This window comes from Papilio machaon, chromosome 3, assembly GCF_912999745.1.
Source record: "Papilio machaon chromosome 3, ilPapMach1.1, whole genome shotgun sequence".
Lineage (NCBI taxonomy): Eukaryota > Metazoa > Arthropoda > Insecta > Lepidoptera > Papilionidae > Papilio > Papilio machaon.
The window spans coordinates 4,050,813-4,065,796 of NC_059988.1; the positions used below are offsets into that span (position 1 = coordinate 4,050,813).

At 36.7% G+C, this 14,984-nt stretch overlaps 2 protein-coding genes across 3 annotated transcripts; one reads left to right on the forward strand and one right to left on the reverse strand.

The window, feature by feature from the left end:
- Nucleotides 1-12: 12 nt before the first annotated feature.
- LOC106712423 (UDP-glucose:glycoprotein glucosyltransferase) lies at nt 13-11,782 on the reverse strand. Its single transcript, XM_045686305.1, has 27 exons — nt 11,346-11,782; nt 10,986-11,239; nt 10,637-10,816; nt 10,357-10,547; nt 9,567-9,771; nt 9,273-9,486; nt 7,851-8,071; nt 7,512-7,718; nt 7,051-7,230; nt 6,720-6,919; nt 6,344-6,459; nt 6,104-6,252; nt 5,289-5,471; nt 5,015-5,193; nt 4,790-4,884; nt 4,519-4,676; nt 4,234-4,373; nt 3,897-4,106; nt 3,542-3,766; nt 3,257-3,430; nt 2,949-3,138; nt 2,310-2,492; nt 2,025-2,128; nt 1,788-1,954; nt 1,552-1,673; nt 1,046-1,208; nt 13-362 (listed from the first exon to the last, which is right to left on the reverse strand). Exons 1-27 carry the CDS (start codon nt 11,596-11,598, stop codon nt 334-336), a joined length of 4,692 nt encoding a protein of 1,563 aa, XP_045542261.1. The 5' UTR covers nt 11,599-11,782; the 3' UTR covers nt 13-333.
- Nucleotides 11,783-12,156: 374 nt separating this feature from the next.
- Nucleotides 12,157-14,944, forward strand: LOC106712324 (transport and Golgi organization protein 11). 2 transcript variants are annotated; one of them, XM_014504839.2, is made up of 5 exons: nt 12,157-12,268; nt 12,474-12,576; nt 13,313-13,442; nt 13,650-13,917; nt 14,383-14,944. In XM_014504839.2, exons 2-5 carry the CDS (start codon nt 12,502-12,504, stop codon nt 14,588-14,590), a joined length of 681 nt encoding a protein of 226 aa, XP_014360325.1. In that variant the 5' UTR covers nt 12,157-12,268; nt 12,474-12,501; the 3' UTR covers nt 14,591-14,944. The 2 variants fall into 2 exon arrangements, with proteins under 2 accessions (XP_014360325.1, XP_014360323.1); XM_014504837.2 differs by having other exon boundaries at nt 12,490-12,576.
- The last annotated feature ends 40 nt before the right edge of the window (nt 14,945-14,984 follow it).

Here is a 14,984-nt window from a genome sequence, read left to right on the forward strand (position 1 = left end):
GTATAGTTCCAAAAATATGTTTCACAAAGTGAAATGAACGCTTTGTTATTTGCACCATGCTGTATTGAGAAGAATATAACATCGCTTAGTTACTAGGAATCATATCACTTAAACTTACACAAATATCAATAACACTGTTAATGGAAATGGCGTCAAAATATAATCACAAGAAAATATACACAGAGAAGGAAAAAAGAAAATGAATTTTCAAAGTCTTTTACAATAAATTCTCGCACTGTGTTCATATCGCTACATCATAACACATCTTATTCACAATCTTACAACCTTTCAACAAAAATTGGAATAACTAAAAGTTCTAATTTTTTTATTACATCATAACTCTGTATGCTCGTGTTCTTTACCTGTAAGAAAAGAGAACATTTCTTGATAAACAACTGACAGAAGGAGACTTGATGACTCAAGAGGTGGGACAGAGAAAATACATCTAGTCCACTACTATTCAAGTGACTTATGTAGTTAGTATATCGATGGCTCCTATGAATAAGGGCCAATATGCAAATTGATAACTTTTCAGAAGTGCTCAAAGGATTCAACCATATAGGTAAAGAGCCCACATAGGCTTTTTTACTTCACTAAAAAATACACTTACACCTGTAAATGTGTATTTTGTTTAATGCATGTTTTTAACTAAACTAAGAGGTAGCTTTTAAAGTTAAAAAATAAAACATAAATTTGTTACTTTTTCAGGAGCCATCTATGTAAATCCAGAATGAATTTACATCGGTTTTAGTTTTATTCGTACAAATATTTTATTTATCAATTGTTACAATGATATTATTAACTATTGACTCACTACTCAAATCTGGACATGACTAACCATGGGTTTCTGAGCCCAAAATATCTGTAAAGAACATATCTTCAGTGTTGTTAAAATCTTTGATTAAACAGAGATAACAATATACTTTAAACGGAGATTTAGGTCTCAGAAATCCACGGTAACTATATCAAAGTTTGATTACAGTGGGGGCACTGTGATGTAAGTGTAGCGTGCCCCCACACCGGTGTCACTGTGTGCTAGTGTTACCTGCGTCATGCAGATGTCTCTCCTGGTCTGTGTCCGTGTGCTGGTACAGTCCGCGACGTACGCGCGCCTGCAGAGCTCGCACCTCGCCGTCGTACTCGCGCCACTCGGGCACGATGCGCATCGCCGCTGACAGCTTCGCCTCCTTCGTCATCGGATTGTTGCACTGTTCACAACATCATTTATACATTAATAAAATCACATTTCTAAATATCACTAGCTGAATTATATTTTTGGGGAATTTGTAATTTATAAATTTTGTCCAAAAAAAAATGCTAGGGGTGGACAACCAATTATCACTTAGGGGTATGAAAAATAGATAATAACCGATTCTGAAACTTACTGATTCATATATATAACATTTCATAAAAATCAGTCAAGCCATTTCGGAGGAGTATGGTAATATTGTGATACGAGAATTATATATATAAGATAATCCTTCTAAAAAAATATTCTAGTACTCTAATAAAGTTGTAACGTTAAAAGTGACCTCTGATATTTAATCTCACCAAATCAATAGTCTTGGCGTATTTCTTGGAATTATCATCGCACCAGGTCTCACACCAGAGCCACTCCTGGGGCAGAGACTTTATCGCCACCTGGTGGATCATGTTATTCGGGAGATCTTGATCTGAAACAAAAGATTATACATGTATTTTTATAGTAAAGCCTTACTTTCATATCAGGTTTAAAATCATCACATTTTTTTGACATTATGATAATGATTACGGTGGTTGTAATGTACCGAGATTTGAGAGGCTGTTAGGGTCCTGACTGAGGGCCTGGTACTGTCCGCGCAGACGGTCACCGGCTGCGATGCGCCGGAACCGCTTCAGATCGACCACGTACAAGGCGCTGATATGGTAGCTACGTCCTTGCAGGTGATTGCGCCAATAACCCTGCTTCCAGAATCTAACAAAAGACACATTTTTACTTGTAGGCTGTGGAATATCATATCATAACTCTTTTATATCTAACTCACCTAAAACCTTCCATTTCTTTTCTGCTGTCACAGAAGGGCGTGTATCCATACGGCGCCCCACCCAGATCCAATTCCACCAACTCTTTCAAATCGGCCCTCACAATCTAAAAATAACAATAATTTTTTAATTAATCACAATGAAAATAACAATTCCGAGCTTACATCGAAGGACCAATTAATAAAAACATAAAATATTATATATTGTTACTATAGTCTTATATGTTAACCAAATTGATGATTACCACAAAACATATATCTGTCCGTAAATGCTTTCTGGTTTTGTACCTGATCAGCATCAACGAAGATGATCTTCTTGACGTGCAGAGGGAAGAGCACGTCAAGGAAAAGGATCTTATATCCCCAGATGGTGCGCTGGCGGTCGCGTTGTCGCTGCAGCCAGCGCGGCCACTGGTACTGCACCAGCTCGTACTCGAACCCGTACTCCTGCGCCATGTACGGCAATATATCCTGACAACAAAACAAACAAAACACTTTGAAACACTGACTAAAAAAATATATTATATATATGATACTAGCAGTCGCCCGCGTCTCCGTCCGCGCGAAATTTAAAAAAATAATAATTAGTAGCTTATGTGTTCTTCCAGACTATGTTCTACATTCCTGGCAAATTTCATTTCATCGAGATCCATTGAGCCATTCCGGAGATACCTTCAAACAAACATCCATCCATCCATCTAAACATTCGCATTTATAATATTAGTAACATTGTACGCGTAAATTTATATAAAACTAGGTTACAGCAGCTATTTGAAGTGCAACTGTTAAGTGTATGTAATATATAACATGTTAAGTTATATTTTTTTATTGAATTAAAATTACATTTGTTTAATTTAAATTCACAACAAAACTCAATAAAGAATATACATTATGAATCCTCTAGATAACTTGTATAAATTCACTTACCTTTAGGGATGGACTCAGATAGTTTTTGAGGAACCAGAACTTGACAGGCGACTTGGTGTGCTTCAGGACAGACAACATCATGATGCGCAGGAAGCGCTCGTACAGGTGCCCCGACGCCACTGAGAACACGTTGATCGTCTCCTCCGCACCCTCCGCCTCCTCGCCAACCCCTCCACCACCACCAAACGAACTGTTACACGTACACTGGTTAAATATTATACAGCAAACATGACAAATGTACTCAATAGAGATAATAAAATAGAAAAAAAAAAATTAGAGAAATAGGAATCATTCTATATCTATTTTACCTGGCAATGGAGTTCCAAATGCCGCCTGCGTTAGCGTCCTCATTGTCAGCGAGCAGGTCGAGGTGCTGGCTGCCGGCGCGCTTGCTGACGCGCAGCTTCACCACGTGGCTGCGGAACGAGCCCAGCAGCACCTGGATGTCGCTGTTGCCCGCCGTCATCTCCGTGTTCTCGTGACTGACACAATATATAACAAATGTTTAAAATAACTACGACAACATAACGCTGTCATCTAACGAAAAACATGTCGAGTTACGATAAAATCGTTAATTTATAGAATCAACTTACCCAACAATTTCGTAAATGTCCTCAGAACGTCCAGGTCTGAGACGCAGCGTCCAGGCGCCGGGGTTGGCCTTGAGCTGGAAGTAGCCGAGGTTGGCCATCACGATGGTGTCCATCAGCTCGGGCTGCTCGCGGCTGCCTAGGATCAGCTGTAGCCCCCGCGGCGGCGTGCCCAGCGTCGTGTCCCACGCGTGACCTTCCAGCAGTAGGTACTCTAGTTCGAATTCACTGCGGATACGTTACAAAAATAAGTGGGATTGATATCAGAGACTCTAAAAAACTTAATAAATCGCTGGCTTCTGCCACAAAAAAGCTAGTATAAGATACATTTAATTGTATAGAGGAATGAAATAGTAACCTGTGGACGAGCGAGTCTACATCGGCAAGTCGTATGTTGTCGAGGTCGTAGACGGAGCGCACGCACTCTACGAGCCAGTTGGGCGGCGTGCGCAGCTCCAGCGACAGCAGCGGCGCTTGCGGCAGCCGCGAGAACCTCGCCAGTGCGCCGCCGCTCAGCGCACCACCAGCTGTGAACTGCAGCTCCGGCTCCAGCACGTAGCGGTAGAAGCTGCAATTATTATTGTCCTACAACCAAATCTATGTCACATCTTGAATCTTTGGTAACACAATTCTAAATTTTGCCACGTTTGAATGTTTTTAACAAATTGTGACTAAGATAATAATTGTAAGTTCACCTCTTTAGCGGCATGTCGGAGTTCTTATCCTGCGGGTTGAGGAAGAGCTTGAGGCGGCAGTTGACGACGCGCCGCAGCACCAGCAACAGCGGCGCCAGGCGCTGCGCCGCTGTCGACGCCGGGTCCAGCACCGCTACTATCTAATAACATTTACACTACTAGAAACAAAACAAGCTTATTTTAATTAATGTAATAAATTAAAATAGTCAGCGAAGTTCTACAATATAACTATACATACAATATATTATGCATTCATGTCTTAATAGGCATAACTATCATAGTAACCTCGATGGCTGCTTCGTCGGCGTACTGCGGGGGCAGGTCGACCAGCGAGTGCTCCGTACGCAGCCCCTGCGGCAGCGGAGTGCGGCTCTTGGGGCTGCGCGACGCCAGCACCGATATCACCTTCAGGTACTCGTCCGCTGATAGCTCCGGAATATCCACTTCAACACAAAAAATATAAACACATGTAAAACTACTAATATAAAGAAATTAAAACCTTAAGGTTGATTTCAGCAATGTTGAAAATTTAAATTATGTCAAACATTCCTCATACCTGTTATACTTTCATCAAAAACATCGTTTTCAACTGTGGTCTTTTTCTTAAGAAGCACTTCAGCAATTTTGTCGCCGTACACTTGATTACTGAACCTAAAGATAAAGGAAAATACGAATTCAAACAATATCACTACACGAACAAACAATTGAATTAATTTTACGAATAATGTATTTTATTTATTGTTAAAACTTTGAATAAGTACGGTGTTGTTGGACATCTGACCTGTCCAACAACAAGAAGTCGTCCATAGAGAACCCGAGCTTATCCTCAAATGGTCCGATGATCCGTGCGTTATGTACAAGTGCGCGCGCGCCGACTCGCAGCCGCATGCCGCGCGCGCACAACACACGCGTCGCTTTCAGCACCCACTCCAGTTTGTTTAGTACTGGCACCAGTTCTGGCTACAGTCATATAGAAATTAAAAAAAACATTAAAACATATAAATATATTCAATCCAATCCAATAAAAAATGTATATTAAATACTTCAAGAAATACCAGTATATCACAGTCCTGTCTCTCATGACAGCCTTCGTCTTCTAGCAGCGTGGTGACGTACTTTGTGGCTTTAGCGGGCTCCAAGGTGGCGAGTGCGGCCAACACTACCTTGTTGAGGGACTGGTCCGCGGACCCGCCCTCCACATTCGGTATGAATGCCACACGCACGCCCCCAGTCTCTCTCTGGTTGAGAAATTTCATTTTAAATTGAAATCTATGAAATTCGACCATTAATAAAAGTCAACTATGACTATGTATATATGTGTTCTTAAATCTATGTGCAACAATATATTATAATACACGACCCGCCCCGGCTTCGCACGGGTGCAATGCAAAATATACCTACTACAGAATAAATGCACAATTTATTTAAGGTACTTAAATGGATAAGGATTAATGCTGTATTGTTTAAAATCACTTCGTAAAAGAATAAAAATGGTTATGCTGGGTTATCCCTAAGAGATAGACATATACCATCGCGGACTTTTTTGTTGAACTTTTTAAGGTGAACAATACTGTAGTACATTATTTTGGTCTATCTCGTAGGGTTCAGCCAGCGTTTGCAATATAAGCGCAAAAAATCGTGCTTATTTACGACATCACATTAGAAAACTTTAAATTTATCAGTGTTTCTCTACTATATTATGCATTTATTATACATACAAACCTTCCTTAAGAATCACTCTATCTATTAAAAAAAACCGCGTCAAAATCCGTTGCGTAGTTTTAAAGATCTAAGCATACATACGGACATACAGCGAAAGCGACTTTGTTTTATACTAAGTATTGATGAATTAAATAGTAAAAAAAACTACCATAAATGTAATCGCATTTCTTAGCAGATCTCTGGATTCCTTCTCATTTAGATCTCCAACTACCCAAATTGTTTGCGTTATCTTCTCGGGTTTGCCACTTTTTAGGAAATATTTCAAGATCGGTAAAGCGGTGGCTAAAGCGTCGCGTCCTGGAAAATATCATAAAACATTAATTTAAGTAATAATTGCAATTTTTTTGTAAATCTTTTTTTAACGACTAAATACGCTATAATTACATACCTGTCAAATGCATCAAGCGATGTAGTCTATCTTCTGTGAACAGTTCAGGTGAGGAAGGCACTCCTGATAGATCTAAATATTGCGTTGGTTCTGATGCTAGCACCTGACGATTTAGTCTGCAAATATAAACAAATTTTTAATTATTTTATAGCTAAAAAGTAATTGAATGTTTTGCAATAGAAATCTGTCAGGAGCATAAAAAAAATATATTGCAGTAAACATATGACTGAATTGATTTCTAGTCAAGAGGAACGTTAATTTTAAAATTTAAATAAAAAATTATCAAAATGTCAAAAAATAATATTTGCAGTGTCATTTTTACAGGCTATATAAAAATCATGACATTTATGAGATGAGAAGAATGACTATGTCATACCTGGGCATAATATGCGGTTGCTTCATGAGGTAGTCGAGTGCGTCATCAGTGTCAGATAGTTCCGAGCGGAATACTGAGCGCTGCAGCCGCGCCGTGTGTCGCGCCAGTGCGCTCACCAGCGCTTCTTCCAGCAGCTCCACAGACGACGTAGCCGGTGTCGGAGACCCGTCGTCCCACAGCGGCACTCCATTGATAAGCACCTAACATATAATTGTAAAATAAGGTATTACTATAAATAATAATAATGTTTATGGAATATTGTACCGTCAAATATTTAAGTTTTTTTTTAATTTATTGATAGTTTTACCGGTGTTATGTATTGTGTACTTACCAAGGGATACTTGTCGCTAGCTATCTTGAAAAGGAATTCCTCAGCCAATTGATGACCGAAATTATACTCAGAGTCCTCGTAAACAATCTCGTCTACATTGGTGCCGGAGCTCGCATATTTTTTAAGGTTCTTTTTGACGTGCTCTAAAGTCATTTGATCATTTTCACACGAACTTATCAACTGTAAAAAATGCATCTTACTAATATTACAAATGCGAAATTTTAGATGGACAAATGGATGGATGGATGATTGTTAGAAGGTATCTCCTGAACAGCACAATGGGTCGATGAAATTTGGCATAGATGTAGACTGGAAAGTCTGGCTACTAAGTTTTTCTTTAATCCCGCGCGGACGGAGTAGCGGGCGACAGCTAGTAAGTAATAAATACGCGAACAAGACAAACCAGTTGAGTTAAAACAACAAGACAAAACAGTTTTTCAGATTAATCAATGATAACATACCTGTGTTAGGAAATAGAAGGCTTCTTTATTAGAGTTTTTATCCTGCGCTATATAGTTAAATGCGGAGCGTACGGCGGCGGAGAGCGCGGCGTCACTGCCGGGGGCTAGCACGAGGCCGACACGCACCGGCGTCGCATGCTTCAGTAAAGTCTCGCCCAACTTTAGCGGCGGCCCCGATAATGTTGACGTCGGGTCGATCACGATCAACTGTGTCACCATACTAATTAGTTTTAACGCCAATATAAACAAGTATCATACAAACAATCATCTAACAACAAAATTTATATCAGCCAGTTACCACTAATTTTACATTCATAAAAAATATAAAAATTAACATACATAATTATAAATGTTTCGTCTCAAATTCCTGAGCATTCCGGGGTATGTAGGCCTCAACAGCTCCATGAAGGACGAAGGCCAGCGTCTGTAACGATCGTCTGTCTCCAGGTCATTCAGCCATGTGATGGCCGAGTCGCGGATGTCCAGTCCGTACTCCTCCCAAGTGTACGCCTCGCCCAGTTCCAATGACATCAATTTGTTGATAAGGTTTTTTGGTAAACCTGTAAAAATTTGTTTCATGTTAAAGCATGTTCTCAAAGTACGAATATCATAAAATGTATAGTAAAAAAAGACATACTAGCAATATATCAAATACATACCGCCTTATTATAAAACGTGGTCTAACAATAAAACCTGGTTTAAACCTACATTCGAAGTGGTTTATTTAAAATTCATATTACAAAACTTAGTTTAACGTTAAACCTGGACTATCTATGGTAACAACTTTAAACCATTGCGTTCCCAGGTTTAACTATTTAGACCACAGATTTAGACTTATGTCAAAAGTGTAAAATTTAAGGTTATTCATTTGAATTTGCTATCCGCTTAGTTACGAGTTTTGTGCCTTATCGGATTTTTGTTAAAAATCTGATTTGGTTAATTTAATGGACATGGAAGATATTGAAACAATGGAGATATTAGAAATGTCAGGTCAACCTAATAAACGTCGAGTTCGTTTGGATCCTTTTGTCGAATTGTCGAATGAAGATTTAAGACAAAAGTACCGATTTACTAAACGTTTTGCGGAAAAAATAGTGGATCTAAAAAGTAACGCACGATTGTGCGACTAATTGACGCAGTATTTCCTAAAAATATTAAAAATTAAATAATTCTTCCGGATCAAAGAAAGTTTTTAAACGTAGTAGTAAATGAAGTAGTAGGTAATTAATTATTTACTTTCTTCTCAGAAGTCCAATTTGCAGATCATTTTGCATATCGTTGATCCATTTTCAATTAGTTTATTGACAATTACACACGTAAAAGCAAAGATCGCGCGGGGCGGGCACTTTCGAAAGAAATCCGTTTGACGTGCTTTATTCTATTCCATTTTATATACATACCCGATAAAAGATAGCCAGATGTTACAACTTTCGCAGAAACGGAACGTTTATTATCGAATGACTTTTAGTGAGCGAATGATTATCTGTCATAATCGATTGACCGTGGTTCAAATTCTTAGTTTATGAAGTTCTGCTTTGGTCTACGTTTTGTAATACGGATTCATTTAGACCATGGTTTTAAAGATTAAGCTAGACTACGTAGTTCGGGTTTAAACCAGAGTTGTTGAGATTTTTTGTAATAAGGCGGATAATGTTTGTCTCCAGGTCTAATTACTTTGTATTGAAATCTTTTTTCAGATGCCATTAAGTTCCTGATGAATAATTAAATTACATAGGAAGTTAAAAAATTTGTCATACTAACCAAGTGCATGCAAGGTATTCATAGGTCCGACGTCCTCCCGGAGCGCAGCGAGGAGGGCCATCACGTCCACCTCCTCGGCGTCGTACTGCGCGCCCGAGACCAGGAGCAGCGGCTCCGCGCCGCGCAACCCCAGCGACGACGCCCACACGTCCTGGTTGTACAGCACCTCGTCGCGGAATGAACGAGGCACGTTCACGTGAATGAGGGACTTTGTCTGAAACAAATAAAATTTAATTAAATATAGATTTAAATTGTAATTTTTTGCAACTTTTTCTAGCCCCATGCATCGCCTACCTGCATTGGGAAGTTCTGTGCAATAGATGTGAGCACTTTGAGCGCCTCGTCGCCGCCGGCATCGTTGGCGTCGACGACAGCGGCAGCTGCCTGCATGCTGAGTGCCTGCATCTGCCACACCTTGAGTGGCGCCAGCTCCTCGCTGGACTCCGACAGATGACGACGAAACCGCTCTAATGGTGTGCGCAGGGCAGGGAATAAATTCCTATTAAAAGAAAAAGAAATGGTTTTAAATAGCAAGTCTAAGAAAGACTATCTAAATGACCCCTTTAAAATTTTATAATCTTACTAATATTATAAAGTTACGAGTTTAAATCAATGGATGGATGGATGGATTTTTGTATGAAGGTATCTCTGGAATAGCTCAATGGATCTTGATGAAATTTGATAGACTACTAAGTTTTTCTTATTTCCGGGCGGATGGAGTCGCGGACGACAGCTATTGATGATAAAAGTAATCATGCTAAAAAAATATTTTTTAATTCTTGTTTGGTATTTAAATGATCTATCAGTAAACATTCATTCTTGTATGCTACACACAAGTTGGTTTAATCCCATTACATAAGTCTCAGACTAACATAAATAACTAAAAAAACAGTGCTTTATAATTTTACTTATTTAGTATTTAAAATATAGGTAACAGTAAATAGCATTACATTTTAAATATTTCATATTATATAATATACAATAATGATTGTTTATTTCAACACAAGAATCTCACACCAACCACAAACTTCTGATCTATCTGTAATTAAACCTTAAAATACATTTGATATCACTTTCTACTTACTTGAGTCTTCCAAAGTTAAAACCATCAATTTGATTCTGAGGATCATTTTCATCTTCTTCAACAGATGGCTCTGCAGCTTCACCAGCATCAGTCTCTTTGGGTGTTGTATCGTCCTGGCTTTTATATTCTGTGCTTTTCAGCTGTAACTCCACTCCATAGCCAGACAGACGCAATTTAGGTCCACCTCTAGGCTGGAATACAATTACAATAAATTTAACAAAACAAGAAGTATTAAAGATATAGATACATAAAAATCAAAATATGTTATAGAAAACTATACCTTTACATTCCATCTTACAACATAATTGATTGCACCCATATCTGCATATGTAGCAAGTATTTTATGCTTGTTAGCAAATTCAACAGTTCCAAGTTCTCCATATAAAATAGCTGTAAGAGTTTTATTGTCACTACTAGGATAAGAGTGGTCCAATAAATATGTCTCTAAGCTATGTTCCTCCTGTAAATAAATATTTTAAATGAAAAGTCTAAACAATTTTGCAATGTTAATGCAGCTAATTCCCATTATATTTAATCCAAATAAATTAGCTGACATATTTTACTAAGATAAAATTAAATAATTTTGGCCACATAAATTGATTAGGAATATAATTGTACATTACACTTACAGGATTATATTGTTTATGTGCTTTAAGTATGTCACGCAAGGTATCAGTATCACAAATTTTCCTTGATGCAATATGTACATACTCCTCACATTGTACATCTTTAGCACCATTTTGTGTGGCAATCTCATCGAACATACGAACAGCTGGGGAGGTCAAATGCATGGACAGTGCCAGTTTTGCCATCCTCAACTGAGCCGGCACCAGCAATGTACTTGCAATACCAATACATGTATCATAAACTTCTTTGTCGGTCGCTGGAAAACGTTAAAATTGATAGAGAAAAATTTAATTGCTTGTTTTAATAACTTTCATTGTTCTTACGAGTATTGACAACTTTTGGTATAAGTAATATTTACTTACCTAAACCTTGTAAGGGAGATTTTAAGGAGTTAACGCCGTCAACAAATGACCAAAACAGATCAGAACTTTCGCCCGAAAGATATTCAGCAAGTTCTAAGACTATCGGTGTTGACTCCCACTTAGCGGTTACAAAAGTTGTAACTCCTTTTGCTTTCTTTTCATCTCGCTTTGGTAGATCAGAATCGGTTGATACGAAGACGAATGCGTGGACTAAGATCACTAATAAAGAAATTATAAGGCCGGTGGAATTCATTGTTTAATAGGAAGTACAAAATAGTGTAATAATATGAATATTTTGTATAAACGCACTACAACTTTTACAAAATTAATGACATAGTTTTAAATTTATACTAATTAATTTAAACTTAAATTAATTTGTTACAAAATAAGCCCATTATAATGCTATCACAACGGAATGGACAAACCGAAACCGCCAATGACAGATGAACACGGATCGAGCAAAGATGATAATGCATTCAGATTCAGAAATGAAATTGAATAATACATTGCTTTGAAATCTTTTTGTGTAAAAAACTACTTGTTATTGAAGCTGAATAGAAATTTAGTCTCTTTTAAGAGTTGTTTCGGATTACGTTGTAAAAGAATTTTTGAAGATTTTGTATTTAATTGTATATATGATTAACAAGCTTTTCTGTTTGAAAAAATATAAATTTTTTTCAGCGTTTTGTATGTTGTTGTATATGTTTTACTAATGTTTACTTTTATGACATTCGGACTCATTTTTTTGTCATTCATAAATATTCACCTTAATTTATTCTTTGATCTATATACTCTGTGAACAACTTAAAAAAAATAATTTGTTTCTGTCAGTCAAATTTAGCTTGACAAAAGATTCAAGTTAAATAATTTATTACAAAGTACAAATGGAATGGAATAAACTTTAATAAAAGTCGTATAATATTGTGAGTATGACGTGTTTATATAAAGTTATAAATCCATCTATTAAATTTCCCTACTGTTTGAGATAAAAAGATTTTGACAGAGATGACGTAAATTTCTTTATACCTCCAAATATACAATATTTACTAGTTTCTGGGCTAGATTTTAATATGGATTTTTTACTTTCAAAAATAGCTGTCATCAGAAATCGATAAATATATTTTACAGAATTTACCGTTTTAAGGTACAAATACAAATGATGCAGTTCACAACTGAAGAAGCTTATGCTCGGCTCATTAGCCATAACATGACTGTGCCACAGCGAATTAAGGTAAATTATTTTACAAGGACCGTCAAAAAATAGTTTTTTCCATTCATTTCACCAACGCCTCAATCTAAAATAAAACCTAAATTGAAAAATATAACAAATGTTTATCTGTCTCTTTTTAACACAAGCATAATGGACTCTAAAACTATTTCAATGTATATAATTTGTTATTTAGCTTTCAGAAGAATAATAATGGTCTATACTCTATATTCTGTAATTTAAAATTCTATCAATAATTTATATTTTGACACAAAACATGCAATGTTCCCAATATATTTTATTGTATAATGGTGTGTCAGTTAGTGGCACATTAAGCAAAGATAAAAATACACAGTGGAAGTTAAGAAATCGTTTCTATAATAGGAACAAACATAATAATTAATAACATAAATTAGATACACAGATGACACAAAAATTTTCAAGATGAGTGACATTCTCTGTCTAAATATTTTTCACTAATAGGTATTCAAACTTGTCATACCATAAAGTAGTTAGCAATCAAGAGATTCCATGTCTTTAACATTGTAAGCAAAATATTTAAAATACTAATTGAAAATAATATGATTGTGTGTATTTAGGAAAACAAATAGATTCCAAAAAAATCTTTATTTGGCTTGATTTAACATTCATAAAGATACATCTTGATAAAATAAAGATGTTTCGCATTGAAAAGGAATTATTAAAAATTTGATTATGATAGAATATTTAAAGTATTTTATATGAACCCTTTTTTTTTTAGGCAACTGGTGACATAGTTGATGATGAAAATACACCCAATGGGTTAATGGGAGGATGGGATTATGCAAATGAAAAATTTGATATGAAAGTGCCTGAAAGGATACTTGTTGCTGGGCAGGACCAACATATAGGTAAACAGCTATAAAGGAACTGGTTTTTAATGTAAAATAAAGTTATAGTTACTATTTGAGAGAGAGGTTACATTTTATTTCCATGGGCTTATAATTAAGTTAAAATTATTTTTAATTTTAGTTATTAAACACCAATATTTTGATTGTTTGGACCAAAAGTTTTAGTCCTAGGGTTAAAAAAAACAATAATATTTTTGTCTTGAATAGGTACAAAGGCACCCCCAAGGGAAATTCAACTGGATAATGCGGTGCTACCAACCGACCCTGGTATGATTCGCGTGAACACTCCACCGCGTGTGATAACCCTTGATCAGCACTACTTCCCATCAGCTGATGATTTCCCGGCCGAAGCGGGTACTTCGCCGCCCCGGCAAGCACGCACTATACGCTCTCAGGGTGACGGTGCGCGCGCAGCTACGCCGCGCTGTGACAACTTTAATGACTCCATTAACACTGAGTCTCGACTGATTTTAAGGTATATTAAGTAAATTAGTGCCTTATTTCTTTTAATTGATATATATTTTAGGCAGTAGAAAAAATATTTCATTCTGGTTTTTTGTAAGGCCACAAAGAAGCAGTTTCCTATTAGAATAATATAAAACAAAACATAGAAAGCAGATAAACAAATTGTGGAAATATAAGTACTGTGTATTTATTATTTTGCACTAGCGACCCGCCCCGGCTTCGCACGGGTGCAATGCAAAATATACCTACTACAGAATGTCCTTATACACAACATTCACATTAGAAACCTTTAAATTTATCAGTGTTTCTCTACTATATTATGCATTTATTATACATACAAACCTTCCTTAAGAATCACTCTATCTATTAAAAAAAACCGCGTCAAAATCCGTTGCGTAGTTTTAAAGATCTAAGCATACATACGGACATACAGCGAAAGCGACTTTGTTTTATACTATGTATTGATATGTTCTAGAGATCCAACACCTCCGATGGGAAATGGCGAAGGCCTATCTATTTCTGAGGAGCTGGTGCATTTACGGAGGCAAATTGTGAAATTAAATCGACGTGTGATGTCCATTGAAGCAGAGCAGTTGCAACGTCAACAGAAGGAAAAAATAGCTTATGCCATTGGAATAGCTTACATATTGTTCAAAATGATTGCTTGGCTCAACAGATCCTAATCGTATCCTAAGATTATATACTTAATGAATTATTATTGACGTTTTGAGAACCATTGGTTTAAGCCATTTTAAATGTGGCATGAAGTTTAGAACTGTCCTTAACATGGTGTAGCAAATGGGGTATGTTATAAATAATTTCTTGGAAGTTATGATTTCTTAGTGTTTAGGTAGCCTTTTTATAACCTATGTACATTTCTGCGATTTGTTGTACAGTGAACATACAAGCATCTGTTTGTATCTAACCACCACTACTCACTCTCATGAATTCAGTATGAATTGTTTATTATGAAGATTATTCACAAAAGTATGAGATGATGTGCTGTAGGTCCTTTTTTATTTAAATAAACCATAGCATTGATATTTAAATGAGGTTTTTATTTACCTCCCATATTTA